Source organism: Sorex araneus, chromosome 2 (genome assembly GCF_027595985.1).
Source record: "Sorex araneus isolate mSorAra2 chromosome 2, mSorAra2.pri, whole genome shotgun sequence".
Lineage (NCBI taxonomy): Eukaryota > Metazoa > Chordata > Mammalia > Eulipotyphla > Soricidae > Sorex > Sorex araneus.
The window spans coordinates 176402372-176429802 of record NC_073303.1 but is presented as its reverse complement, the minus strand read 5'-3'; the positions used below and the strand labels follow the sequence as shown (position 1 = coordinate 176429802).

Sequence of the window (27431 nt, the reverse complement as noted above, 5' to 3'; positions counted from 1 at the left end):
AGAGGTCATCTCTGAACATCAAAAGGCTAAGATGATCTCTCAGCCAAAGTGAAATCAGTTCAGGACTCTAAGTGTATTCCAGAATACAGTGTGTGTGAAGAAAAAAAAATAACTGTTTTAAGAAGATTCTCACAGCTGCCTGCACAAGCACATACAAGTGAGCTTTTGAGATGTTTTTAGAAAAAGCAAAGCGGTTTAACAAGCACTTTCTAATTCTGAGTAAACGGTATTTGAAGAAGACCTTTTCTTGCCCATAGTTGCAAATTCCTTAGGCGGCAATATAAAGGCCTGCAAGCCTGCATTTAACTCACTTCTTTATTTCAGCTGGGAGAAATACCCAATACACTTACATATGTAGTCAAACCCAGTCACATCAGTTCTTAGACTTATTAGCCCATGACGCTGTTGACACAAGGCTAAGTGCAAAGCCTTGACCTTTGCATTTCCGCCATGACCTCGGGGACCAGTTCTACTCATCTCACCCCAACCTTTACAAGCTGAATGAGGTCAGACCATGTTTTTTAAAGGATCAGTTAGCCCAAATGAAAGCTATTTACTTTACCCATTATTGTTCATTCCACTCAGTGGTCTTTTTTTTTTTTTTCCAAAATCAGGGTTCCCAGCCGAAAGGCACCTAAATTCTTTAAACATTACAATAAAATATTTAAAGTCCAAATATCTTCCCTCTAAAAAACCTGTCACCATTATAACACAGATTAAAGTCAAAACAAAACTTCTAAGTTCCATATTAAAGGAATAGAGTTGGTCATTTCTTCGATGTCAAGGATCTTTTAATGTGTATAGTAAGAGATGTGTAACTTTTAGCTCTTTCCTTTAAGTTTCACCTGAGCAGCCCAGGGGTGCGGGAGATCTATTACTGAGGCAAATTTGATCTACACAGGCATCAGATTTCATGTTTCATCTATATTTAAAACGGATGCAGATGCTACCTAAAGCTTTAAGAGGAGGCTCCTGAGCAATCAAATGCCATCCCTGGGTCTTAATAAACAGTCTTCTATCCTCAAGCACCATTCCTTGACTCCTTGAATTTTCCTTTGAAAATTTCCTCCTTCAAACTCCTTTCAGTTTCTGAGATTTGAAGCCAACTAGTGAAAAGGGAAGGTCTATCAAATTACCCAAAGTACTTACTCAAAGAAATAGAAGCATGGAGGGAGGAGGGCCTTCTATTAAAAACAGTCAGTGGGGGGTGGGGGGGGAAGAAGGGCAATATTTCCCTCCAAGAGCAGGCTAGTATATTTTATTATGGTTAAATTGCCTTCTTTATGTAAAAGATAGTAAAACTGCTGATGCCATTTGTTAGGATAGGCATCTCAACAAAGGGCATGCATTCAGTCTAAAGTTTCTAATCTCAGCAATGCTAAAAAGGCCTTTAAAAAGAACTTTCCATTTGAAATGGTGAGTAAATGGGTTCACACTGCACAGGTTTTATTGTGGACCCACCTAATTTTCACATTTTTCTCTCCATCACAAGTCAGTCATTTGTTCTCTGCACTCATAATGGAAAAAAAACAAGAGTTTCTTTGTTTGTGTACATTAACTCCAAGCTGTAAAAGTCATTCCGTCAAGCCTCACTATACTTTCACCTTTAAACCTTAACCTGACTTGTAACAATATTTGTAGCCTCTAAAATTACACTGGTTGAACCCAGACGGAGTTAATCACCCTTCACTGTCTCAGTGAAAAGTATAATGACCTACCATTTAACGCGGAACCATTAAAATGCTGGAAGGGGCAAGACTTCACATCATGTGTTTATAAATACCTCACAGACGTGAATCCATATAGTCAAACTACCAGAACAGTTTTCATATGGCACTTGTTTAGAGAACCAGATGGAAAATAATGGCTGTTGTACAAAGCCAGAAGTGTCCATTCTGCATCTAATATAATGCACTTTATGCTTTTGTAATACTGACAAGTCAATTTTAGTAAATTCTATAGATAACTAAACAAAGAATACGCAAATCAAAATTGGGCCATTCCTAATAGTCTTTCTTTCCCCTAACTACTAATGTTGCCCACGTGTGGAGTGAGGGAGGAGACTGGGGGGATGGGGGGATTTTACCAGCAAATGAAGATTTTCTCCACCTCCCTCAGACCAATTTGCCAACAATCCCAATACGTGGTAACCTCGTCAAGGGTTCCCCAGTTTTGTCTTTGCCTCCAAAGGCCATTCTCCCACAGCATCCTCAGTAGGTCCTCCTACAGCAGAAAAGCAAAAATGCATCCCTAAAAGGCCATGAGCTCATTAATAATAACACAGGTTGGGCATTAGAACATGGGATGTATAGTATGAGACAGGACCAGCAAACCAGGTTGCAGGTAAGAGGTACTCCCAATCTAGTTCCAAGAATAGCTTTCACAGGCAACAAAACAGTGGAAAATTTCACCCAACTAGGATTTTGAAGGAAGCTAGGAACCTGAATTGTTTAAGTGAAATTTCAACTTTTAAATGTTTCTCAAGGATTTTTTTAAAAATAATTTGAAATAGGGGCTGGAGCGATAGCACAGTGGGTAGGGCATTTGCCTTGCACATGGCCGACCTGGGTTCAATTCCCAGCATCCCATATGGTCTCCTGAGCACCACCAGGAGTAACTCCTGAGTACAAAGCCAGGAGATAACCCCTGTACATAGCTGGGTGTGACCAAAAAAAAAGAGCAAAAAAAATAATAATTTGAAATAAACCATAAAAATACTCATGGCATATGAGGTTATTGTGTGATGTAAAATATCTTACAGTGGCTTCCCCTTTATCATCATGCTTTTAATTTACCGAATTATTCCTGCCCCAAGACCCAGGCACTTACTTTTGCACATTAAATTTTGCATTTGTGTTCATCCCTTAGATTTCAGCTCAAATGCTTTTTTAACAGGGCCTTCGCTTAGATACTCTGTCTTAAATAGGTCTTTCCCTCCAAGTCATCACCTTAAAGACATCTCTTGACATGTGTCACAGATAAAGACTTGATCCATGCACACTGGTAAACTTAGCCTGTAAGCAATCGCTTTCCTGGTGTGTTAACAAATACATTTTTAAAAAAATGAGTATAGGACTTGCCTAACTGAATCCACAGAGTGATAAACAAAAACACTTTCAAGCTTCATTACTTCATAAAAGCATATTGACAAACTGGTTGTTCTTTGTTGTCAAATACCTATATTTGCAGGAACAGAGAAAATAGGTTTGCTCTCTGTGCAACAGACATATATATATATATATATATATGCAGATACATATATGTAGGTAAGTCTGTATTTGTATGCAACTTGTATAGTTTTCCAGTTCCAGATCTCATTAGTACTAGAGCTGAGAAGCCGAATACAGGACACTCTCTTTTCCTTACTCTGCCAAAAGAAGTACTAACATCGTTTTGTAGGAAAGGGGGGGTAGAGAGTAATTTTTAATTTTTTCTGTGACATTATTGAATTAAATTCATGTAAAAGGCACTGACTGTTCCTCTGACTATAAATATGTTCCGTGAAGGAACATGTTAAAAAAATGTGTGTCTCCATGTGCATCCCTGCGTCCCTTGAAGCACCATCCGCAAGAGCTAAAAATCTGGAAACAATACAAGTGTCCGAAAAACAGGACTGGGTAAAGAAACAACAGTACATATACACAATGGAATGCTACCCTGACATAAGGAAAAGAATAAAGACATGAAATCTGCGGCTCCATGGAGGGGTCTGGAGAGTCTCATGCTGAGTGAAGTTAGCCAGAAGAGAGACCCAGAATGAGCTCTCTCATATGCAGGGCATCAAGGAACACAGCGGTGGAATGAGGACTTCCCGAAGACAATGTAAACAGAGAACATAAGAGCAGTGCAGCAGGGGAAATGTCTATGGTGGAGAGAAACATTTAACCAGGAGGATGTGGTGCCGAAAGGTGGTAAAGCGTTATGCAGGGACCTTATCAGCAACAGTACTGTAAATCTCACTGCAAAAATGGGTGTGTGGGTGGGTGTGGGTGTGTATTTTTAAATTGTCGCTCATAAAAGCCGGGCAGGACACAAATTTGAGGAGTGAGTAATAGTGGAGGAAAGTGGACACAGGTGTAGGGATGGGTGTTTAAACATTGTATGCTTAAAACCCAATCATAAATAATTGTGCAGTTTCACCATGACTAAATTTAAAATTATAATAAAAATCAGAACAAAAAATGTAAAGGTGTTGTTTGTATTTCTAAATGGTTGGTCCTTATTTCATCAGTTATATAAATGCACTAAAAGCAGTGATGGACTCTTTAATTCTTCATATTGTCCAGGTCATTAAATGTGGGCTCAATGAAGCCCTCAGCTTCTCAGACCAGACATTGTGTTGAGTTCGAGGCCTTCAGAAATCAAAAAGAAATTCTCTCTGTCATCAAATGAACCCAAATCTGACACTGGAAATGAACATAGGTACAAATGGAGCAGAGTATTGTTGGTAAAGTTGTAGAGTGAAGCCACATTGTGGACACTTGAGTGGACACAAGAGGCATGATGACCCTCAGCCTCAAGAACTGGGCGATGAAAAGCAGGGATAGAGTCCAAACGTCCTTCAAGAGGCGATCCTGACCTGCATCACACGTGCTCCTGAGGCACAGTGAGTTCTGAGTATGCACTGGGCAGAGGAGTTGAAGGAAGGAACATTTTGAAAGCTGGGATTTGAGAACTGGAAAGAACAATAGTTTTAACACTGTCGGAAAATGAGGTAGCATCTCCCTGAAGCTGAGAGGAAATAATCTATGAAGCAACTATGATAGGAAAAGAGAGAAATCTCTGCCTCAGTATACACCGGGTAAGACCTCTTTATTTTCCTCACACTCTGAGATTCTGTAATCGTATCGTTGTTTCTGCAGGGGGAAGGGACAAATAATTGGCTGTGCTCAGGGCTTACTCCTGACTGTGTGCTCAGGTGGGGTTCAGGAACCATATGTGGTTCTGGGAATCAAACCCAGGTTGGCTTCATGAATGACTACATGAACGGTAACTGCCCTATCCACTGTCCTATCTCTCCAGCCCCAATAGATTTGTATTCTATTATCTTCTAAAGGCAGGCTGGTAAACATACCTCTTCAAAACCATGGTTTTACAACACTTGTTTCCAGAAACCTTAAACCTACTTAGCATGATTGTGAACTGACACCTTGGTTTCTAAGAAGAAAAACTTGTAATTGCAAACAACTAAACTTACCCAGAATCATCTATAGGTGCTCCTACTATCTCAGGTCTGCTGGACTTGGGATTTGCCTGGATCATTTTTATATGTCCAGTATTTATCCCAGATAATGTTACAGAGTGATTACCCAAGTAATTTTTTTGTGAAATCATATTGCAACTTGAATCTACTCCAGACCCTGTAATTTTTCTAAATCAATAATGCTGACTAAAAGGATAATATACCAAAAACACGGTCATTCAGAATTGAGATTAATACAGCTAAAACAGACCTAGAAATGACCATTTCCACTAAAAGTCCTTTAGTTTATAACAAGTACCTCTATTATAGGCTCACTGTCATGCAATCCAAGTAGTGAGGACAATATCAAAAGTTGGCAAAAGAGCTTATTTAAGGCACTACTCTGCTTTCTTTTTATTCTCAAGTCTCTCGATGGAATGAATTTATTTTTTACTTTTACCATTTCCAATTCTCCCAAAGTTACAACAGTAGATACTGACATCATACACATACAAGCCACAAAGCACAAGCCGCTGAGTTTCCTCTCTGCATATGTCCCTCCCTTAGGATGGAACTCCTGTCAATCCTATGTACCCCTCCAGCTTTTAATGTATGGTCAATCCTATCAGCTCGCTCCAACATCTAAACACTCTCATCTTTCTCCTTTCCTACATTTCCAGCTCAACTTCTGTTATTAATCATCGCCCTCTTTAAGCATCTTAATAGTATTCTAAATCTTCCCACTGCCTGTAGCATGCTGACCATTCATCTTCCATTGCACAGGTTCAGAGATCTTTCTATCTGCTGAATGAACAGGCTCTACTATCTAAAAATCTTTATTTGGAATTTCTTTTTCACATAACAAAACTCAAATTCATAAAGAATAAGAAAGCCTTCAAAAAAAAAAAAAGAAAGCCTTCACATGCTGATCACAGATTCATCCTTCCAGGCTCCTGATCTGTAAGTAATCCCTACCTATTTTTAGTTTCTACACTCACTAACAAAATGTTCGCTTTGAACACACAAACAATACACACACACAGAGTATTCTTAGTCTAATAGACTAACAAAAAGAACCCTTTTCAACATGCGCTGCAATTATTATTTAAATACTTCTATTTTTATATAATTTAATTTTGTTTTATTGAATCACTGTGAGATACAATTACAGAGTTGTTCCATCACCTGCCTCTTTACCCGTGTACACTTACCACCACCAATGTCCTCAGTTTCCCTTCTGCCACCCCCATCCCGCCTTAAAGGTAGGCACTTTTCTTTCCAACCCTCTCCTTCTGGGCATTAAGATTTGCAGTACAGGTAGTCTGAGGTACTAAATCATGCAAAGGTACAATTACTAAATCATATTTGTCCCTTCACCTCCTTTCAGCACTCAGTTCTTGTCCAGAGTGATCATTTCCAGCTATCATTGTCATAGTGGTCCCTTCTCTAATGGAACTGCCCTCCCACACCACCACTTATGGCAAGCTTCCAACAGTGGAGCAGTCTTCCTGGTCCTTATCATTATGCAGGAATACTACACAGCCACCAGGAAAAATGCAGTCCTGGAATGCGTTTATAAATGGATGGACATGGAGAGTACCATGCTGAGTGAAATGGATTCAGCAGGTGAGGGACAGACATAGAATGATTGCGCTCATTTGTGGGATATACGAAAACACAGTATGAGACTAACACCCAAGGACAGTAAATACTTCAAAACCCTACGAGGTTCTAAAATGTTATATTGCCATAATGTTGATGAGAGGGAAAAAATTCTATTGTTGTTGAAAATAATATTATTCAAGAACCTGCTTTCATTTATGATCTCACTTAAAGTCACGTTCCAGAAATTATATGTATGTGTATGTGTGTATATATATATATATTTTTTTATTAAGACCACACTGTTCCTGTGAAACAGTCTGTGATAAAGTCAGAGTCTAGAATATTGCCATCTTCTTCAAAACCCTTCCCATTGGTTGTCTTTTGGGCCACACTTGGAGCCCTCAGGAAACAAAATTTCCTCAGTGTTTGGATGTAGCACCCAGCCATGCCAGGAGAATCATGCAGTGCCAAGAACTAAACTTAGGGTTCATGAAAGCAAAGTATGGACTCCTGTCCTCTGGGTCTATTTCCCTAACCCGGATCCTTGAATTCTTATATTACAAAGTAATATAATTAGTATTAAGTATGCTAATGAATACTGTATTGTCTTTTCAGAAAAGTCCTACAAACGGATAAAAAGAATCCTATGATATTCATATGTTAAGGTTGAGAGAGATGTTCCATCTATACATTTGCTATCATGTGAGACTGGCAGTCTTTGTTTAAGAATCACACTGTCACTGTCATCCTGTTGTTCATCAATTTCCTCGAGCGGGCGCCAGTAACATCTTCATCTGTCCCTGTCAGGTGCTAATGTAGTTCGGTGGCGTCTACTTGCACCAAGAACAGGAAGAGCACATTGTTGTTGCTGGTTTTGGCATATTAAATATGTCACGGGTAGCTTGCCAGGCTCTGCTGTGCAGGAGAAATAAATAAATAAAAATAAAGAGGTTGCACGACCACGTGCTCTAGGAAAAATCATTTAAGAATAAATACTGGGAAAGGCAAGTTGTCCTACCAATAAACACACAACTTTATCTCACTACACACACACACACATACCAGGTCTCAGCCAACTGCTGATTTGAATTCTTGACTTACTATCTGTTAGAATTTCAAAATTCTACCACTTACTGTGTCTGTGCATTTGAGGCCACGCCCATTGGGGGCTCAGGGCTTGCTCCTGGCTCTGTGCCCAGGGATCACGCCTGGTGGCACTGAGTGATCCAGTATGGGAAGTTGAGGCTTGAACCTTGGTGGGCTGTGTGCAAGGCCAGCGTCTAACACTCAGGTCTCTAACCCTGCCTATTTCTTCGGAGGAAAATAATATCTCTTCCATTTCATCTCAAAACTCCTCAAGGTAGCTATTATTATTATTACCATGGTAGGTATTATCCCTAATTTACAGGTGAGGAAATGAAAGCTTAGATAGGTTCATTAAAACAAGTTCACACAGTTTGCTAATGTGTTACTACACTTTCTTACCCGTACTCCTGACGTGCTGACATCTGAGGCCTTCCTGACTGGGAGATTAGCCCAAGAGACAGCAAACCCTGCCCAGAACATACCCTCCAACGACCACTCCACAGCCTGCACTCTCTCCTCACAGGGCTGAGGGAATTTTCCTCTACCCCGATCACCCCCCAGGCAGGTCCTAGATGACTAGAGATTTTTCTCTACTCCACAGCCTACGGAAATGATTGAAACCCTCCAATCCCAACCCCGCTCAGGTTTCAGACCTGCCTCTCTCATTCTTTTCTCTAGAAAACCACAATAAAGGCTTAGGCCCAAGCCTTCCCCTTGCGCCTTCTGCCTCCCCAGTGACCCCGGTACTTCCTGGTGTGGATAAGCCCCGAATGGCATTCCGTGCGGCCTGTTTCATGGGATCGCTGTGTATAAACACTTTTCTGACCGTCCTGTCTGTGTCTGCACGCCTTAAAAACAAATCCTTGGTGAAGTTAAAAAAAGAGCTAATGAGGGTGCCAAGATTAGAGCACAGACAGCCAGACACAATTGAATGTGATAAGAAATTATTTATTAACTAAATGAATTACTTGAGAGGCTGTAATTTTACACACCGTAATAGTCTATGACACCGAATTTCCCCAGCTGAGTTCAAGGACTCAGCTTAAAAATGCTGCTTCCGTGCCTCACTCTTACTGCTTCCGTCTTGAAGACAGGACTGAAGTACCAAAAAGGGGCACTAGACAGGGTCTTTTGGAATCCAGACATTTATTAACATGCGAAGTTTATTGCCTGTACCCATATTGCTCCCTTCAAACTTAACTCTCCAGATTTGCACCCCCACACACTCAACCGGCCCACTCACTCTAGGATCCAAACCCCTTGCTCTTCTCCATCCCTCACACATCCCAATGTCTGTCATCATCCCCTACTCCAACTGCAAACTTCCATTCCCCAAGTGCTAAAGAGCTGAACTCCAAGTAAAAAGGAACCTATAATCTGATTAAAATAATTCACAGTAAATTGCAAATCTCTTAATCCTCTTAGACGCATTAACATTTTTTTTAAATTGAGGGGGAAAGCAACATGATATAGCCTCTAATTGCTGGCATTTAGGTACTGCATAAACAATTATATATCCTGCTTTATTTAGATAGAAAGGGCTAGCCCACTGACATGGCAATCTAATTAAAATTATGTCTGCAACCTGTTAAACTATCCTTGATATTTTTTTTTCCATTCTAAAGAAGACCCACACGTCTGCCTTTGTTGGTACGTTGGCTATTTTTCAATCTCTGGTAAGAGCTCTTATGGCTTGGAGTCTCTGTAAATAGACATTTTATGTGTACGGTTTGCATGATGGGCTCTATACAAAGCAACCATAATAAACTCACTATATACAAACTTCATTTGTAATAATACAAGCCTAAACCTCATATAATGTTATAAAATGATGTTCCTTCAACTAAAACCTAACTTTTGTTAAAGACTGCCAATCGGAAAAACAAAAACAATATAACTTAAACAGATATTAGAACATATCAAACATCATTTAAATATTTTACATATATATCAAATTATTTGGTCTTCACAAAAGCCACAAAAAGTAGATATGAAACTGATTTCCATTTTACCCAACAGACACAAAAATGAGATAGCTTGCTAAGGTGCCACAACTGGCTAGCAATGAGGCCAGACCTCAGACCTAGGTATCTTAATTCTGAAATCCATTTTATTACTGAAGCTTACTGCAAGGCCTGTAGACACAAACTCTAAACAAAAACTCACTAGACATGTAGACAAAAACTCATGGTAAATAATCCAGTTCCATGTGGAGTTCTACAGTTAAAAACTGCAGAAGTACAATTCTAAAAGTGCCTTATGTGTCAACTGTTTCAAGCTCTTCATTTCACAGCAAAAGAAATTAACTCAACAATCTCTGTGCGAATAGACTCATGGCTACCAACAACCATATCTGAATTAAATTCATGTTTTCCCTTCTCTGTCTACAATATCAGAAAGAGTCGATGGAAAATTCAAGCACTGTGGTAGCACTGCCATCCCATTGTTCATCAATTTGATCTAGTGGGCACCAGTAACGTCTCCATTGTGTGACTTGTTACTGTTTTTGGTATATCGAATACACCACAATTAGCCTGCCAGGCTCTGTCCTTGGGCAGGATACTCTCGGTAGCTTGCCGGGCTCTCCAAGAGGGACAGAGGAATCAAACCCAGGTCGGCCACGTGCAAGGCAAACGCTCTACCTGCTGTGTTATTGCTCCAGCCTGGAAAATTAGAAGAATATCTGAAAACTATGCAAAGGTAGACATCCAAACTCCTGTCCAAGACATTTTGTAGGATCTAAAAACACAAAATTAATAAGCAGAGACATTCCAAATTCAGTGTTTTAGAACTTTTCTACCACAAGCTACTCTAAGGTTTTTTTTTCTATAGAGACAAGAAACACACACACACACACACACACACACACACACACACACACACACACACACACACACACATGTTCCACAGAGATGAAGGTTATAATATTTGACAATTCTGGCTTTTCTTCTTTCCAATTGTTTCTGTTCCTAAAAGAATAAACTGTTACCCATGAATATAAGGAAATACTAATCATGTTAAAGCATACATGTGTATATATTTATATATACGTACATATATAAACATGTATACATGTATATATGCATACATAATATGTGAAGCCTCTTGAGTCAGTGAACTAGTTATGAGAGACTTTCAGAGTATGAAAGACCCCAACACATAAATATAATACAACATATCATGGACAAGGTCACAGTTCTGTATTGAGTGTTAGAGAAATACATGGAAAGCATAGCATACCTACACTGATGGAGGGGGACTTAGACCATCTAAAGAAGACATCTATTTTGAATCATTAGACCAAACATGAGTGGGTAAGGCATCATGGCAGGAAAAGGGAAAAAATAAGTGTCAAAAGATCATTCCCAATCAGAGAAACAGCATTTAAAAAAGCCAGAGGATCCAAAATGTACTCACCTAGCTAAAGTTGGTTCTCACAGACAGGAGTGCAATTCCAATCTGATCAACAGTACCAATAGAGACCCTCATAAAGAACTTTTTGTTTGATTTGTTTGGGGTACCATAGAGGGTGCAAGGGATTCATCCAGGATTGGACACCTTAGAAATTAACCTTATATCTTGTACTATCACTAGAGCCTTATAATGAGGGACTCGTTAATAAAACTGTGAATCAAACATACAGTTTCTATGGGTCACAAAAAAAATATTATGGGCATGGAAGAAAATATGGAGATGACATAGAGTTACGGTGTCCGGGACAGACAAGACAGATCAACAAGACATGCGAACTACTTAATAGCAACTCATCACACTTGAAGGAATTTACCCCAAAAATGTGTAGATCATGGCTGCCCTTTCAAGTGTTGAGGAAGCCATTATTATTGGCAAGCTATTTGCCAAGGCATCAGATAACACTCATCTTTAAGCATGCCTCCTATAGACAATGAAAGGCTGGCGAAGGTTTCCACATCAAATGAATTAGCTCCCTTGCTCAGGGCGCATTACTCCTTCTGACCTCTCCCCCTGCCCGTGCCTTGACCTTCTCCTACTCAGACATCATTCCCTGCCTTATGCCTGTAAGCATCTTATATTATTTGTGAGCTGTGGCGCTAGGCTTTAGCATGAGAAGGGCTGCCCTGATAGATGTCTAACATGAGTAATGCTTCTAATGATCCCCAATGGGACTCTACCATATTCTTCCAGCAGGATAAATCCTTGGAAGAAAACAAAATTTTTCTAAGGCACTTAACAGTGAGACTTAAGGGAGAATAAATATTTCTACATATAGAATGAATACTTTGACATATTTAGCATTAGGTAGAGGAAGACTAGATTTGGGAAATGATCAGGGCTTTATAAAGAATTAAGTTTCTTCACGTGTATTAATTTTGCAATATATCTTGAACATTGGAGCAAATTTACCATGTCTATTGTGCCAAAAAAAAATCCCCCAACTGTTATTTTTAAAACATGAATGAATTATGCACTAGATATTCTCATGAAAGTGTTACATATGCTCTTGAAAATTATGCACAAATCAATAATTGGTAAATTAACATTTTTCACTGACAACTTATTTCAGTGATGCTTTATTTTAATTTCTGATTGATATTCAACAGCAGTGATTACTGACCCTTTAGATTAGCTTATTTCCCAATATTTGTCAAATAGCTAATGATCTATTAACAAATAACAAAACAAATTAAAGTGTAGACTTTGGAAAGGATCCCACAGATAAAATTTTTGCAAAAGAGAATTGTCTGCAGTTCAAGCACAGCCCTCTTTTTCTTTATTTTTATTTCTTCAGCTTTCCTTAATGTCTTTTCTCAACCTGCAATTCATATGCAACACAGTGTTTGTCTCTTAATAGCAATCAGTAAACCTTTAGGCTGTCTGTGTTGATAATTTCTCTTCTTATTCAAGAATACATTTATTTATTCAGTTCATCAGGGACTCTTAACTCATCAAAGAGCTTGTGGTTTTGTTTTCTTTCTTTGTTAGCTTTAGGACAAAAGAATAAACATAAACAGTCAAACTGATCACTGCCAGGCTCAACAAATACAATTTGTAAAATGTAAATAGCTCCCAATAAAGGCAAAAGCTTTTGGTTAAATAAGTGAGTCATTATGAAGCCATTTAACTAGTAATGGTACAGAAAAGACTAAACAACAAAAAGCAAAGGGTTGTAGAATACAGAAAAGATTGTAAAATGTAGAAAATATTTGAGAGCAAATAGATACAACTATATTTAGAGTATAAAGAAGCAGCAATTGGCTAAGTCCATTCTGTGTAGGATTGATGATATAATATTGTAGCCACAGAAAGGTACACTGGTTGTTATACATAGAGTAAGAATACATTATTGATGCTATCAATGATGACTCAATTGCTCCCAATTACAAGTCAGAAAATTTTACTAAAGTATAAATTTACGATTTCTCTTGAAAACTTTAAAATCTGTGTACATCGGAACTATATTTCTCATGGAAAGATTCAGACAATTGTCCCTCAGACCCAATACAAGCTTTGCTTATGAGTACCTGTAAAGGCATTTTGGTTTTGAACCATTATAACATATAAGCAGAAAAATAAAACAGATTTTCAAATCTATATTTTGTATATCTCCCATAACTTGTAACTACAGACCATCATCAGCAATTCTAACTGGTCATGTAAGAAGTAAAGATGGGGGGCTGGAGTGATAGCTCAGTGGGTAGAGTGTTTGCCTTGCACGCAGCCAACCCGGGTTCGATTCCCAGCATCCCATATGGTCCCCTGAGCACCACCAGGGATGGTTCCTGAGTGCACAGCCAGGAGTTATCCCTGTGCATCGCCAGGTGTGACCAAGAAAGAAAGAAAGAAAGGGAGGGAGGGAGGGAGGGAGGGAGGGAAGGAAGGAAGGAAGGAAGGAAGGAAGGAAGGAAGGAAGGAAGGAAGGAAGGAAGGAAGGAAGGAAGGAAGGAAGGAAGGAAGGAAGGAAGAAAAAGTATGTAGTTTATGTGTGTGTGAGAGAGAAAGAGAGACAAAGGGAGAGAGAGAGAGGGAGAGAGAGAGAGAGAGGGATAGAGAATGAAAAACTATCACACTTGGAGGATTTTAGAAAAGTTAAGAGTATTAAAAGTTTAGGGAAAAGAAAATAGCCTTTAAATATTGAAACACACAGCCAATGGCAGTTGGATCCCTGGCACTCAGGATGGGCCCCTGAGCCTGCCAGTGGTGACCCCTGAGTGCAGAACCAGGAGTAAGCCCTCAGCACAGCCGGGTGTGGCCCAAAAACAGAAAAAAAACTGCATGAGCTTCATGTAGAAACTAGACTAGATTTGTTTCACAGGTAACTCTGGAGGATAAATCCATGGCCAACAGGACAAAAACCAGAACTGTTTCAACTTCAAGCAAGCAAAACTATCTATGAAAATTGTAAATGGGATTATTATGCTGGTTATGAGGAGGTGACTTCTGTAATAGACAGTAATGCATGATAAAGATAGTGTGTTAGTAGAGCAAGCAAGATGCTTGCCATGTATGCGGCTAATTGGGGTTCAATCCCCAACACCATATATGGTACACAAAGCACTACTAAGAGAGATCCCTGAGCAGAGAGTCAGGAGTAAATCCTGAGCACAGCCAGGTGTGGCCCCAAAACAGAACAAAAACAAACAAAAAAAAAGAGAGAGAGAAAAAAATAAAAGATTATCTGTTCCGGGTATTGCCAAGTGGCAAAAGTATACAAAGACAAAATTGATGATCCATGGTACTATACAAATGATCCTCTGGAAAGTTAAAATCAATAAAATGGGTATTAGGTCTAAATATTTATCTGTACACTACTATACGTATCCTTAGACAATGAAAAAATTCTATTTTGTAAGTACTAGGTCATCAAATTTACATTTACTTTATATTATTACCTCCTCCATTTGGTGGATGTCTTGTATGTTCTAAATATCTGCTAGCATACAGCCATGCATACTATATTGTTACCTATATGACAGCCATTTACTAGAAATCCCTTAACTATACAGAAAGAGTTTAAAAAAAAACAAATAGAAAAGCACTTTGTTGTCCAGTGAGATTATTGAAATGAGTGAATGAGATTATTAATGGCCAAGACATCACTATATCACAAGTGAGATTCTATACTTTCCGATTGACAAATAGATTATAACTTTTTCAGATCATTATTCCTGGGTGCACTTATCAAACACTTCCTTTCAACCAGGAACATGTAAAATACTTTTTGAATCTACTTACACCAAGAATTTTCTTATTAAGTAGATCAGTTTGATCAATCCATTTCCAAAATACAACTCTCCATTGTTTCTTTGCATCAAAAACATCAGGCATAGAGCTAAATGTGGACAGTGACCATCACCATCTCACCCTTCAAGTAAGACAGAACTAGAAAAACTTTTACTCTTCATGTAAGCTTCTGTAAAGTCATAGGTTTGTGTAAATGAAGAAGTGAGGACCGGAGCAATAGTACAATGGGTAGGGCATTTGTCTAGCACTCTGCTGACCATGCTTTCAATCCTCAGCTTCCCATATGGCCCCCTGAGTACCACCAGGAGTAATCCCTGAGCACAGAGTCAGAAGCAAGTCTAGAGCACCGCCAAGTGTGACACCAAGACAAAAACCAAAACAAACATAAACAAAGAAATAAAAAGAGTATAAATGTGTAATCCTGTTTACACTCTAGGAAATTGCTTTGGAAAACCACTGCCTTCAGCTAAGAAAACCATACCTAAAAAAGCATAGCATGATCTTTTGTCAGACACATAGGTTTATAGAGTAAGAAAAGTAAAGGAATAACATTTTAAAATACAACTACAGTACTTCTAACAGGGTACTGATTATAGCACTGTTTTGAGAGTTATTACAGACCCTGGCAGGGTTCACATTGGCCCAGGCAACATTCTTTGCTTTTAAGACTTCTCAAGTGAGAATACACCTTTAAATAAAAAGCAATCACAAATATGAACCAAGCTGTTATCACACTTAATTTTTTTTTTTACAGTAGCTTATCCCTCAGGAAAGTGCTTATTTGAAACTTAAAAACCCAAATAATCAGCAACAGTTTCTTAGAGCACGTGGATTTCAGTGATACTATTTTCTAAATGAAGAAAATTATCTTCACTTGTAAAATCGAGCAGCTATAAATTTTACTAGGGTTCTTAACTTTCAAATATCTTCCATAAACTGAAGAGTACTGAATTCCAGTAAAACATGTCATGGAGTGGTATTTATTTTTCTGGGTTTCTATGTGTTCTTTATAATACCAGGATGCACTGTTATTTTGAGAGATCATGAGAAGAACAGGCACCAAATAAAACATAACACTCTTAACATATAAAACCACAGAGAGAGAGAGGTAGTGAGAGAGAGAAAGAGAGATAAGAAATGAGTCTGCCATAGAAGCAGGTTGGGGGTGAAAGAATGGGGGGAGGGAAGGAGGGAGGGAAGGAGGGAGGGAAGGAGGAAGGAAGGAAGGGAGGAAGGAAGGAAGGAAGGAAGGAAGGAAGGAAGGAAGGAAGGAAGGAAGGAAGGAAGGAAGGAGGGAGGGAGGGAGGGAGGGAGGGAGGGAGGGAGGGAGGGAGGGAGGAAGGGAGGGAGGGAGGGAGGGAGGGAGGGAGGGAGGGAGGGAGGAAGGAAGGAAGGAAGGAAGGAAGGAAGGAAGGAAGGAAGGAAGGAAGGAAGGAAGGAAGGAAGGAAGGAAGGAAGGAAGGAAGGAAGAAGGAGGGAGGGAGGAAGGAAGGAAGGAAGGAAGGAAGGAAGGAAGGAAGGAAGGAAGGAAGGAAGGAAGGAAGGAAGGAAGGAAGGAAGGAAGGAAGGAAGAAAGAAGGAGGGAGGGAGGAAGGAAGGAAGAAGGAGGGAGGGAGGGAGGGAGGGAGGGAGAGAGGGAAGGAAGGAAGGAAGGAAGGAAGGAAGGAAGGAAGGAAGGAAGGAAGGAAGGAAGGAAGGAAGGAAGGAAGGAAGGAAGGAAGGAAGGAAGGAAGGAAGATTACCCGCCATAGACACAGGCTGGGAGGAAGGTAGCAGGAGGGACACTGGGGACACTGGAGATGGGAGATGTACAGTGGTGGCGGGTTGGGTGCTTGAACACTGTATGACTGAAACCAGATCATAAAAAGCTTTGTAACTCTGTATCTCATGGTGATTCAATTGAAAAGAAAAAACTGAAAAAAAAATTTTAAACAAACTAAACTAGCTTTCTTGCAGCTCAATCTTGTTCCCTCACACACTATATAAAAAAAAAAAATCTTAGCCTTGTTAGATCATGCTTTATAGTGCTTTTATACTGTTCAATCTACCATCATTTTCCTCTAAGGGAACATTTAGAACATTTGTACGATGGTAAAGAGCAGCAATTCCTGAACCTGTTAGACTGATCTTAAAATTCTATGACACCAACTGATTAACCATGGGGAATGAACTTAATTTTTCTGGGACAATAGCAATGAACTCATGTCCCATGTACAATAGGCATGTTAAAATAGACATGCTAGCATTTTGATAAACTAAAAACTTTTTATTACTATTATTACTACTTTTAGATACATTATTGCTTATAAAACACAGATATATAATGCATGTATACACACATATCTAAGTATGTGGTGTTTAAAACATGTTCAATATGTCAAATGCCCAGAAAAAAAAAAGGTGAACAGGTAATTTTAAATAAGAAATAATGAGCTCCTGGGAGTCAATGATCCACAATAGCGAAAAGCAAATTAAACAGTGGACTCCATTTCCTCTCTGATCTAAGAGGTGAATCAAGAGGTGCCCTTTTGATGCTCACATTCAATCCTAATGCGTTAATTACAGAAATGATAATGTCAGTAAATGCCCTTCCTCTTTGCACACTCCCTTGAAGATACCGCCTATCCTTCTATGTTTAGATTTTGCTACCATTGCAAAAGTCATTAATTTAAGAAAGTTCTTGCTCCAAATTTTACAACCAGATTTCTAAGAAAATATTCATCTCTCTTCAGACATAAGAGACTAAAATAGATGACTTGATCTTCCATTGTTTGTACAAACCAGTTTACTCTAATCAGAAAAATTGTAAAAACAATGGTTTGGAGACACCAGTCATTTCCCAAACCAGGCAACACAAGTAGTTTAAAGCTACCAAGAGGTGTGAGGTTTTTGTATCAAATACAAAAATGTATTTGAACTTGCTTTTTTACACAAGCAAGCACCATTTTAGTAATAAAAAAAAACTTTAAAACCATGCCTAAACAAATATAATCTGCATTAGAGCTATGAAATAAAAAGAATATTTTGTCTTTCCTAGTATGTAGGAAAAGAATTACCTACATACAAGAAAAGGCAAAACATTTAGCCAAACTACAAGTTAATATATTCAAAGAGGAAAAACTAATTGCATGCTACAATAGAGATTATTAAACAGAGATTATTTAAGTTTGGAAAGCAAATTATGAGATGGTATCCCATTAGCACTATATGATGTCAAATCATCTTGAAACATGTGTGTGGACTGATCCGTTTATTCTTACACTCCATTTCTCTTTCACACTGTACCTGAAATTGCTAATGACAAAAAAAGTACCTCAGTTACCTTAGTAGACAGAAAGTAAAGTTCCCCTCCTGTGAATATCCTGGCATGAGTTTAACGACTCAGTTTTTCTCATAACTATTGCATAAATCATGGTCACAGATAACATGTTACAACAAACTTTATGCTCTTTATTTTAACCTAAAAAACCTGTCTGGTATCGGGCCTGCTGTGATTTCAAGTTAAGTGAAGAACATATATTTGAAACTATTTTTAAGTACTAAGTGGCCACATATAGCAATTTCATTGTTAGTCAAGTGCCCGTTTTCCTCACAATCAAAGTAAGAAGTAAAGATTCAAACTGGGTCTCTAAGTCTCTAAGTCTTCTCAAGCTTCATCTTCCACAGCTAACCACGGGCCAGCTGTCCCCAGAAGTATGAATGAGTTTAAGATAGAGGCAGAGATGACTTAAAGCTGAATATTCTGAACTCCAAAACAGCATCTTAGGAAAGTATAGCTATAACCTCTAAAATCCAAAAGGTCTTAAAAACATGTGTCTAATAAGGAATCCCAGCATCATCTGAAAAACAGACTCCCCAAAAGCCCAAAAGTTCCCAGTATGGGTCACCTAGGCCTCTAGTACCCTTATGAATAATCAAAGCCTACTACTTCAACACGCCACATACAAATAAATCAGCTGACACTCCCAAGAATGTATTTCCATCGAACACAGAACCATATTCCTCTGTTGACATTTGCTTATATCCAGCCAAAGCACTCTTTACGCTTCATTTAAGTGTCAAACGAGGTGACAGGCTTTAAGTCTAGACTATTTAGCATCAAACTTGTGATCCAAGAACATTTTCCACAATTATTTACATTCTATACGCTCTCCTCTGATAAAAAAAAATAAATAATAAAACCGACGGGCACAAAGCCACAGACAGCTATCCAAAACAGCACAGGTACTCCTTTTTTCCTTTTTTTTTTTTTTTGAATGAAGTCAGACAGATACGCATGGTTCTGCTGTTCAAAATATTGTTATATGTATGAAGCAATATTGTCATCAGATGTTTGGAGGCCAAGTTAAAAAAAAAATCACAGAAGTTAGGGGATGTGCAGCAGCCTGTTTGGGCTGAAGGGAAATGAGTGTGAGCTATTCCATGAAGCAAGCAATCTGACACCTTCCAGTGTTGGAAACAGCCCATGGATGCTTCAAAGACTGAGAGGAAAAAGGCAAAGACATGGAGATCAAAGCTGATTTCCCTGTACATTACAGAAAGTCCTTTTTTTCTTCCTCTTCTTCTGGGATAAGATTGAGGGGCTGAAGGGAGAGGGAGAAGCGGAAAAGGAAACCATGCTAATACCGAATTGTAATGAAAGGAGGTGGCCCTTTGATCTCCACAGGATGGCAACTTTATTGGCTATGCATAAGCAGTTTCCAACCAGCTGATCAACCAGGTATTAAGGCTCTACCCCTCCGTGATCAGTAACCAGGAAGTGAGTCATCTTCAGTGAAGCAGAAGACTCAAGTGCCGCTAAATGACCACCAGCTCCTGCCCTGCTCAGAGGGGATGAGGAACCCCAGAGGAAACAATTGTCTCTCCACAGGCTCTCCCCTGATGAGTACCAATTATTTGCCTGCAGATACTGTGCAAAACCTTTTCCTTGAGTCTGCATCAAAGAGAATGGCATTCATTTTCTGAACTACAACTTGGGATCTATGTGCATCTCTATGTTCAGCAGTCCATTTTATTCTGTTCCGCCTCTTTTAAGCATGTCAGGAAATGCAGACAGGCTAGCGGCTGGGTGTGAGGTTATTGTACAGAAAGAGTTCATTGGCTTGGGTCCCGGGAGTTGGCTCAATGGGCTCCTGTGTAGGGAGCTTCGCATGTAGGAGGCTGGGATTTGATCCCCGAAACTGTGAGTCTCCACAAGTACTGCCAGGGCTGACGCTTGAGTAACAAATAAAAGTAGCCCCTAACCACTTCCGGGTCAGGCCGTGCTCCCACTCCCTCACCAAAAATAAATATAATAAAGAACGTTATTAACTTGTCCAGAGTTCTGAAAATTAAAACACCTGTCTTGTTTCTTTTTGTGGTGGGAGATGGGGACACATCTGGCGGTGTTTGGGGCTTATTCCTGGCTCTATGCTCAGGGATCACTACCAGTAGGGCTTGGGGAACCCTAGATGTAGAGTTTGGTATTAAACCAGCATTGGCTACATGCAAGGCAAGCACCTTACCGCCTGCACTCTCTCTTTGGCTCCTGAAAGACCTTTTTTATTTTTTCCTTTTTGGTCAGATCCGGCGATGCCAGGGGTTACTCCTGGCTCTGCACTAAGGAATTTCACCTGGCAGTGCTCGGGGGACCATATGGGATGCTGGGAACTGAACCCAGGTTGGCCGAGTGCAAGGCAAACATCCTACCCGCTGTGCTATCGCTCCAGTCCCAAAAAGACCATTTTCTTAATGGCAAGAAAAGGACTGTCTCCCTTGCAAACTCCCAAGGCTTCAAACCAGAGTCTTATTTGGGTGGAGTTTTCGAGGACTGTTTAAGAGAAAAAGTGATTGAGTCCTACAATTTCATGTTGAAATTATAGATTTCTCTCTTTCAACAAGAAATGTGCATAAACTACGAAGTCCGGACTACAGGCCAGCCAAAGAGATACTACAGGACATAGGGAGTTTGCTGTGCATGCAACCAATCCAGGTTCGACCCCTGACAGTATCTCTCTCTCCAGCACTGCTAGGAGTGACCCCTGAGGACAGGGCACAGGAGTAAGCCTGGACCACAGCCCGGAATGGTCAAACTCAGAACATCAACCTTGGTCAAATTCTTCCTTATCTGTGTTTTCATGATGTAGCTTCCACAAGTATAAAATAAGAATTGATTACCATTTTACCAACAACAGCACCTTGCCATGGGGTTCTTATAAACCTGCCATAAGTAAACAGTAAATGAAAATGATGTAGCCATGCTTTCATAGCAGTAGAATTTTATATCTTATTTTACTTTTTATTTTATGCCTGGCAGGGCTCAGGGCTTACTCCTGGCTCTGTGCTCAGAGATTACTCTTGGAGTTATTCAGTCACCATATGTGATGACAAGGGCCAAATCTGGGCTGGCCAAATGCAAGGCAAGCACCTGTGTACTCTGTGTACTACAGCTCCGGTACTGGTACTGAGAGTCCCTTATGGTACCCCAGATTTTGAACCCATTGCTCTTTTATTTAGTGGGGGGAGGGGAAGCACACATGACAATGCTCAGGGGTTACTCCTGTCTCTGCACTCAGGATTACACCTGGTGGTGCTCAGGGGACGGTATGGGGTGCCGGGGATTGAATGGAGGTCAGCTGCGTACAAAGCTCCAGCCCCCCCATCTCTTTTTTTTTTATTTTTGCCATATACCTTCGTGGTCGCTCTTAGCAAAAGTGTTAAGAGGGAAAGTAGTTTTTCACTCACTTATTAAAAACCGAGGCAAACAATATTCTAATTTTACTGAATGTCATGTTAAAGGTAATTTATCAATTCACTAAAGATTTAAACATGTTAAAAATTGCTTTTTTTTGCTTGTGAAATGATAAAATATATCATCTTTGATACAGCTGTTAAATGTAGAGGACACATTGAGAAACCTACATTTCCGAAATCCACTATTGGAATGCATGCACGCAGGGGCTGGAGGCTTCACTGCATTGGTGGTGGGCTCTTCTGCCTCCACCCCACCTCGCCCAAACACTCACAACATTCACTCATCTGACTCCACAGGTTTCAGCTACACTTCTCAGGGAATCGCTGTTTCACCACTTTTTTTTTTTTATCAAATGTTATAATTTACCCTACAGGTTGCTCTAATTTCAAATTTAGTGACAAGTGAGCTCCTTATCTCTTTTCATAAGGAGCGAAGCTTATTGGTTTGGTTTGGTTTTTGGTTTGAGGGCCACACCTGATAATCATCAGGCATTACTCCTGGTTCTACACTCAGGAATTACTCCTGGAGGTGCTCGGAGGACCATATGGGATACAAGGGATAAAACCCAGGTCAGCATTGCAAACAACCAACCCCACTGTACTATAGCTCCAGCCCCCAGAATCAAGCTCCTAAGACAGTTTTATATACATACATATATATAATAAAAACTAAATAATTTAAAGGGATCACAAATTATTTAGCATTACCTTGTATAATCTTCAATTAGCAGTTGTAAACCCATTTATAATCATCCCCGGGAACTGTTACTCCAAGTTTCACCAGGGTATTCTTGTTACTCAGTGTTTTAAATGAGATTTCTACTTAATGTAGAACGAACTTCATTGTAGGTGCAGAATTTGGCATTCTGTGTCATTTTAACAAATATTTTACCATCATGAAGACTAAAAAAAAAATCTCAGGAAAGCTTGCTGATAAAAGATGTTTTAGCTAAATAAATTAGAGGCCCAGTGTCTATAAATATGGGCATTTTTACAGCTATAAAAGTGTTCATATATGTGTGTTAAAAAAAGCAAAAGGGGTTATAGATTAAAAGCTACTCGGAAATTATTGAAAGTTCTGGGGGTGGGAAGGGGAACAGAGGGGAGGGGGAGGGAGGAGGGGAAAAGAAGATATCCAGATAAGATATCTAAAGAGTGGGGGGAACCCTATTCTCAAGAGAAAAAGACACACATACACACACACACAAAGAGAGAGAAAGAAAATGAATGAACTTCCACTTTTTGAAACTCAGATCTCATCATAAACTTAAACTGAAATTCAATCACTTTTTCACTTAAAAGTGGAATTGAGTAAATGAGTTAAGGAAAGAAATCTATGAGTAAAGAATGTTTATAATCAGTTCCAGAGAGATCACACAGAGTTGTGTGTGTGCTACACTCTTTGCTACCTCACTAAATGTCCATCCAAACATAGAAGTTAGTTGCAAAGTCATTTATAAAACTCACCTTAAAATATTTTTTAAATAAACAGTTATTATACATTGAAGCATTAGATTAACAAATAAAAGTCTACCAAAAGCAAATATGTGCTCTTAAACCTAATATTTGATGTTAAGTATGACATCACACATCAAAAGTGTTTCTAATCTGTTTGAAGAAAACTTAGGATTTTGTAAGTTGGCATTCACTTGGGGGGAAAAAAAAGGAAAGAAAAAAGAAGAAAAAAAAAGAGCTGACAACCAATAGATGCTTTTACAGGTTAAATCATGTTGAAGGTACCTTACCCCCTCAGTACACTTTGATTTATTTAAGCTCACCACATTTCTCTTAAATACACTCCATTAACAAGTGATAGACTGTGATCTTAGGCTTGAGGCAAGACATGAAACACAATCTTTCATGAACTTCATTCATTCTCTGACCAGGTGTCTTGAGCACGCCCAACTCTAGTTACTTATCTGGGTTCTGTGAAGTTTTATTCCAATCAATAGTGGGGCTTTAGAAGTACAAGGTCATGAAATCAGCCTGGCAGGCCAGTGACTTTGCCGGCCTCCCAAAGTCAGATTCACAGGATGAGTGAAAGTCATCCAGGGGACAGTTCAAAAGCTTCAGGTTAACCTCCCTGGAGCGCCTTGCAGCTCAGGGCCCCTGAGGAAGCCAAAAGAGGGGAGCAGCACACTTCTCCAGAAGAAACACTCTCAGTGCTTTCAAATCCTCAATGGCTTAGGAAATTTCAACTAAAATAACAATGCCAGAAATCCATTTCACGCTTAGACAAGGCCACCCATCGATTTCATTTCATTCACAACCGTTCAGAAAACCAGGAATTCTACCACTAAATCTGAGCAGACAGACCCTAGACTTGGGAGACATTTCCCCAAGAGGAGACAGAACTTGGGTGCTGACATAAGGAGCTCTCGGTGATACCCTATTAGTGTGACCCTATCTTTAATCTACAGCCATGATAAAATGTCCCAACGTATACAAACTCCGCTCAAACAGTGACTAATGACCATTAATCTCACTATCTTCAGTAATCTGCCCCTCCAGTCATTTATCACACTGACACTTCACTTTACACACGTGAATAAACTTTAACTGAGAAGGTGAATCAACAAAAATCTCAAAGGTATCTGAAGCTGTAAATTAAAGAAGGGGGGAGCACGCAGCAAAGAGAGACAAATAGAGAGATTGGATCTTAATGTTCTCCATTTGCATCCATGGCTGGGGAGAGTGGGGGGTGGGGGTGGGGAGATTCAATCATTCAGATTTGCCAACTGAAAAAGGGGAGAAAAAAAAAAGACTGCATTTCAAAAAGAATTCTGAATACTGATAGGGAACTCCAAATGATTCCTTAAGCTCTTCATCTGGAATATGTATAAAATATCTGAGGCTGGATTTTTCAGTTTGTTTGTTTGTTTTTCCAAATGAGTAATAAATTGATGCATTTCTCATTTACCTAGTTGTCAACGTTACATGTAGCTGATGGGGAATTTTTTTTTTTTAACTCTCAGATTTTGTTAAGAAAAATCATTGGTCAAACATGATAGTCATGGACCACAAAGAGCTCAAATCCATCTTTCAAAACTGTTTCATAATCATACAAATTAGTGGCTCTAACTACAGGCACTGATGCAACTTGAAGCTCAGTGTGCCACTATAAAAAATTCCCAGAGGTGAGGAGGGAGGGGGCGAGGAGAGAGGGAGAGAGAGAAAGAGAGAGATAGAGAAAGAAAGAGAGAAGAGAGGAGAGGAGAGAGAGAGGAGGAGAGAGAGAGAGAGAGAGAGAGAGAGAGAGAGAGAGAGAGAGAGAGAGAGAGAGAGAGAGAGAGAGAGAGAGAGAGAGGAGGCCTGCAACCAGACCCTTGATTGAATCCAGAGTCTACCAAAAAAAAAAAAAAAAAAAAAAGTTGAGCGTGGCTCTAAGGATCCAGAGTCAAAGTTTCTCTGGGCGCCTGGGGAAAGTGTCGTGACCGCGCAGCACACGCTCACGCTCCAAGGTGCCACTGCAGCATCTTTCCAACAAGTCCACAGGAGAGTTTCGGCGCTACTAACCCAGCTCCTAAACCCTGGATTCAACCTTCAGGTTTTTTGGTGTTTTTTTGTTTTTTTTTTCCCCCTTCCCAGACAGAATTCCCAGACCACTCTAACTAACTGTTCCCTTTCGGCCACTGGCAAACCCCACCGCCCGCTGAACCCCGCCAAGGAAGAGTGGCCAGTTTCTCTCCCGATCGTCGTCACAAGGAGTTATTTCCTGGAGTTTCTGCAGAATCGCGCTTAATTACAGACTTCGGTGACATAAAACAACTAGTAATCACCCCTTGTGCTTGGAAGAGGAGGGGCGAATCGGAGCGCAGGTTCGGGAATCCTGGCAAGTTTCTCCGGGCCCGGAGTTCTGGAGTCGCACGCCTAGTTCCCTACACCCCACCCCACACCCCACCCACACCCACACCCACACCCCTACCCCGGACCCCCGAGCCCCGCCGCGCGGACGCAACTCAGCCCGGCGCATCCCGGGGTGCCGGGCTCACCGCCCACCAGCTCTGCAACCCACCCTCGCGCCCAGACCTTCCTCTGCCCAAAGGGAACTGTGGGGCGTGCCCTGAACTTGGCAAAAGCCGAGGTCTGCGATGAGGCTTTGTGGGATGGGGGGGGGGCTGGGGGGGGCGGGTATGGGATTGGAGGAGTCGGGGGTTCGGGTAAAGGAAAGCACCCTAAAAGGGGAACTTAGGAAATCTTTTGGCCTCCAAGTCTTCGGCAGGGACTGCGCTGCCTCGGGGGTTTGAGAAGAGTGAGACACCCCCCCCCCCCACACACACACACCCAAAAAAAGGTAGCCCAGCATTTGCTCGTGCCGAGTCCCAGAGGGGGACGGAGAGAGGGAGCGGGAGGAGAGGGCGGCGCGGGGTTACCTGAGCAGAGACATATCAATCCAAAGAGGTACAAGCGAGCAGGCTCCGCGATCATGGTCCTCGGGTGGGTCCTGCATGCAGTCTCATGCCAAGACGAGGGAGGAGTAACGCGGGGTGTGTGTGGGGGGGGAGGGTGTCCCCCAAAAAGGGCTGAAGTCACACTCCACACCACCCTCCACACAAAGGCTTAATATAAGCAATGTGGGTCCACCGGCCCCGGAGTTGTCCGGGCGCTTGACTCGCCGACCCCTCCAGCTGCTGGCTCTCGGCGCCCTCTGCAGACGGGGAAGCCCCTACGCTTGGCCGCCGCTCCGCTCCAGGCTCTCCGAGGTGCTGGGTTCAGGGAGGAGGAAGAGGAGGAGGAGGAGGAGGAGGAGAAAGAGCAGGAGGAGGGGCGCCTCCTCGGCCACTTCCCAGGACGGTCCAAATTAAAAAAAAAAAAAAAAAAAATCGAGGCGCCCAAAAGCCCGATGCCGGTGCTGGGCGTCCGGTTTCCACGCTCCCCGCCGCGCCTCGGGGCCGTGCGCCCCCGGCTGTGGCTGCCGAAGAGTGGTCGCGGGGTGGAGACGGCGGATCGGAGGGGTCGGGGGGATCCCGAGAAGTGCTTCTCCACCGACGGGAGCCCGAGGTCACCAGCTGGCCCCCGGCGACGGCGGCGGCGGCGGCGGCGGCAGGGGCAGCCGGGGAGCCCGGGCCAGGGGAGCCGGGGGTGCGCCGGGGCGACTGGGCGCGCTCGGGGCGAGCGAGGGGGCGGTGCGGCGGCAACGGGGGCGGCCTGGGCGGGCCCCTGTGCCCATCACTCGCGGGCTGCGGGGGGGGGGGGGCGGACACACACACACGCGCGCGCCGACCGGGCGCCCCCCAACACACACACACACACACACACACACACACACACACACACACCGCCTGGGGGCGCGCACCCCCAAACTCGCCGCGCCCGGGACGCCGGCGGGCGCCCAAACTTCAAGACGACGAGTGGCAGCCCCGCGGCTCGGGGTGGGTGCCCGCCGCGGAGACGCGCCCGCTGCCGGCGGCCGCGCGTGCCCCTTCCCCGCCCCCCGCGGCTCCCAGATGCGCCGCCCCGAGCGCCCGAAGTTGCAGCGCTCCCGCGGCCCCGGCTCGCGCGCCTCTGCCGCCGGGCTGCCCTCGCCCGCCCGCCCCGCCGCTCCCGGTTCCTCCCTCGCCCCCCTCACCCCCGCCCCCCCCAGGCCCCGGGAAGCCTTAAAGGG

The 27431-nt window shown here is 41.7% G+C and overlaps 1 protein-coding gene across 3 annotated transcripts in view; it reads right to left on the bottom strand.

Moving 5' to 3' along the window:
* ROBO1 (roundabout guidance receptor 1) overlaps positions 1-27431 on the bottom strand; it is a 1139823-nt gene that overhangs the window by 402981 nt on the left and 709411 nt on the right. The window contains exon 1 of one of the 3 annotated variants that reach the window (XM_055125439.1): positions 26200-27327. The exons of the other annotated variants lie outside the window; for them this stretch is intronic. Coding sequence (XP_054981414.1) covers positions 26200-26254 — 55 coding nt within the window. The 5' untranslated portion in view covers positions 26255-27327. Of the gene's footprint in view, positions 1-26199; positions 27328-27431 lie in introns of those variants that run through there. 3 annotated transcript variants of the gene reach the window in all.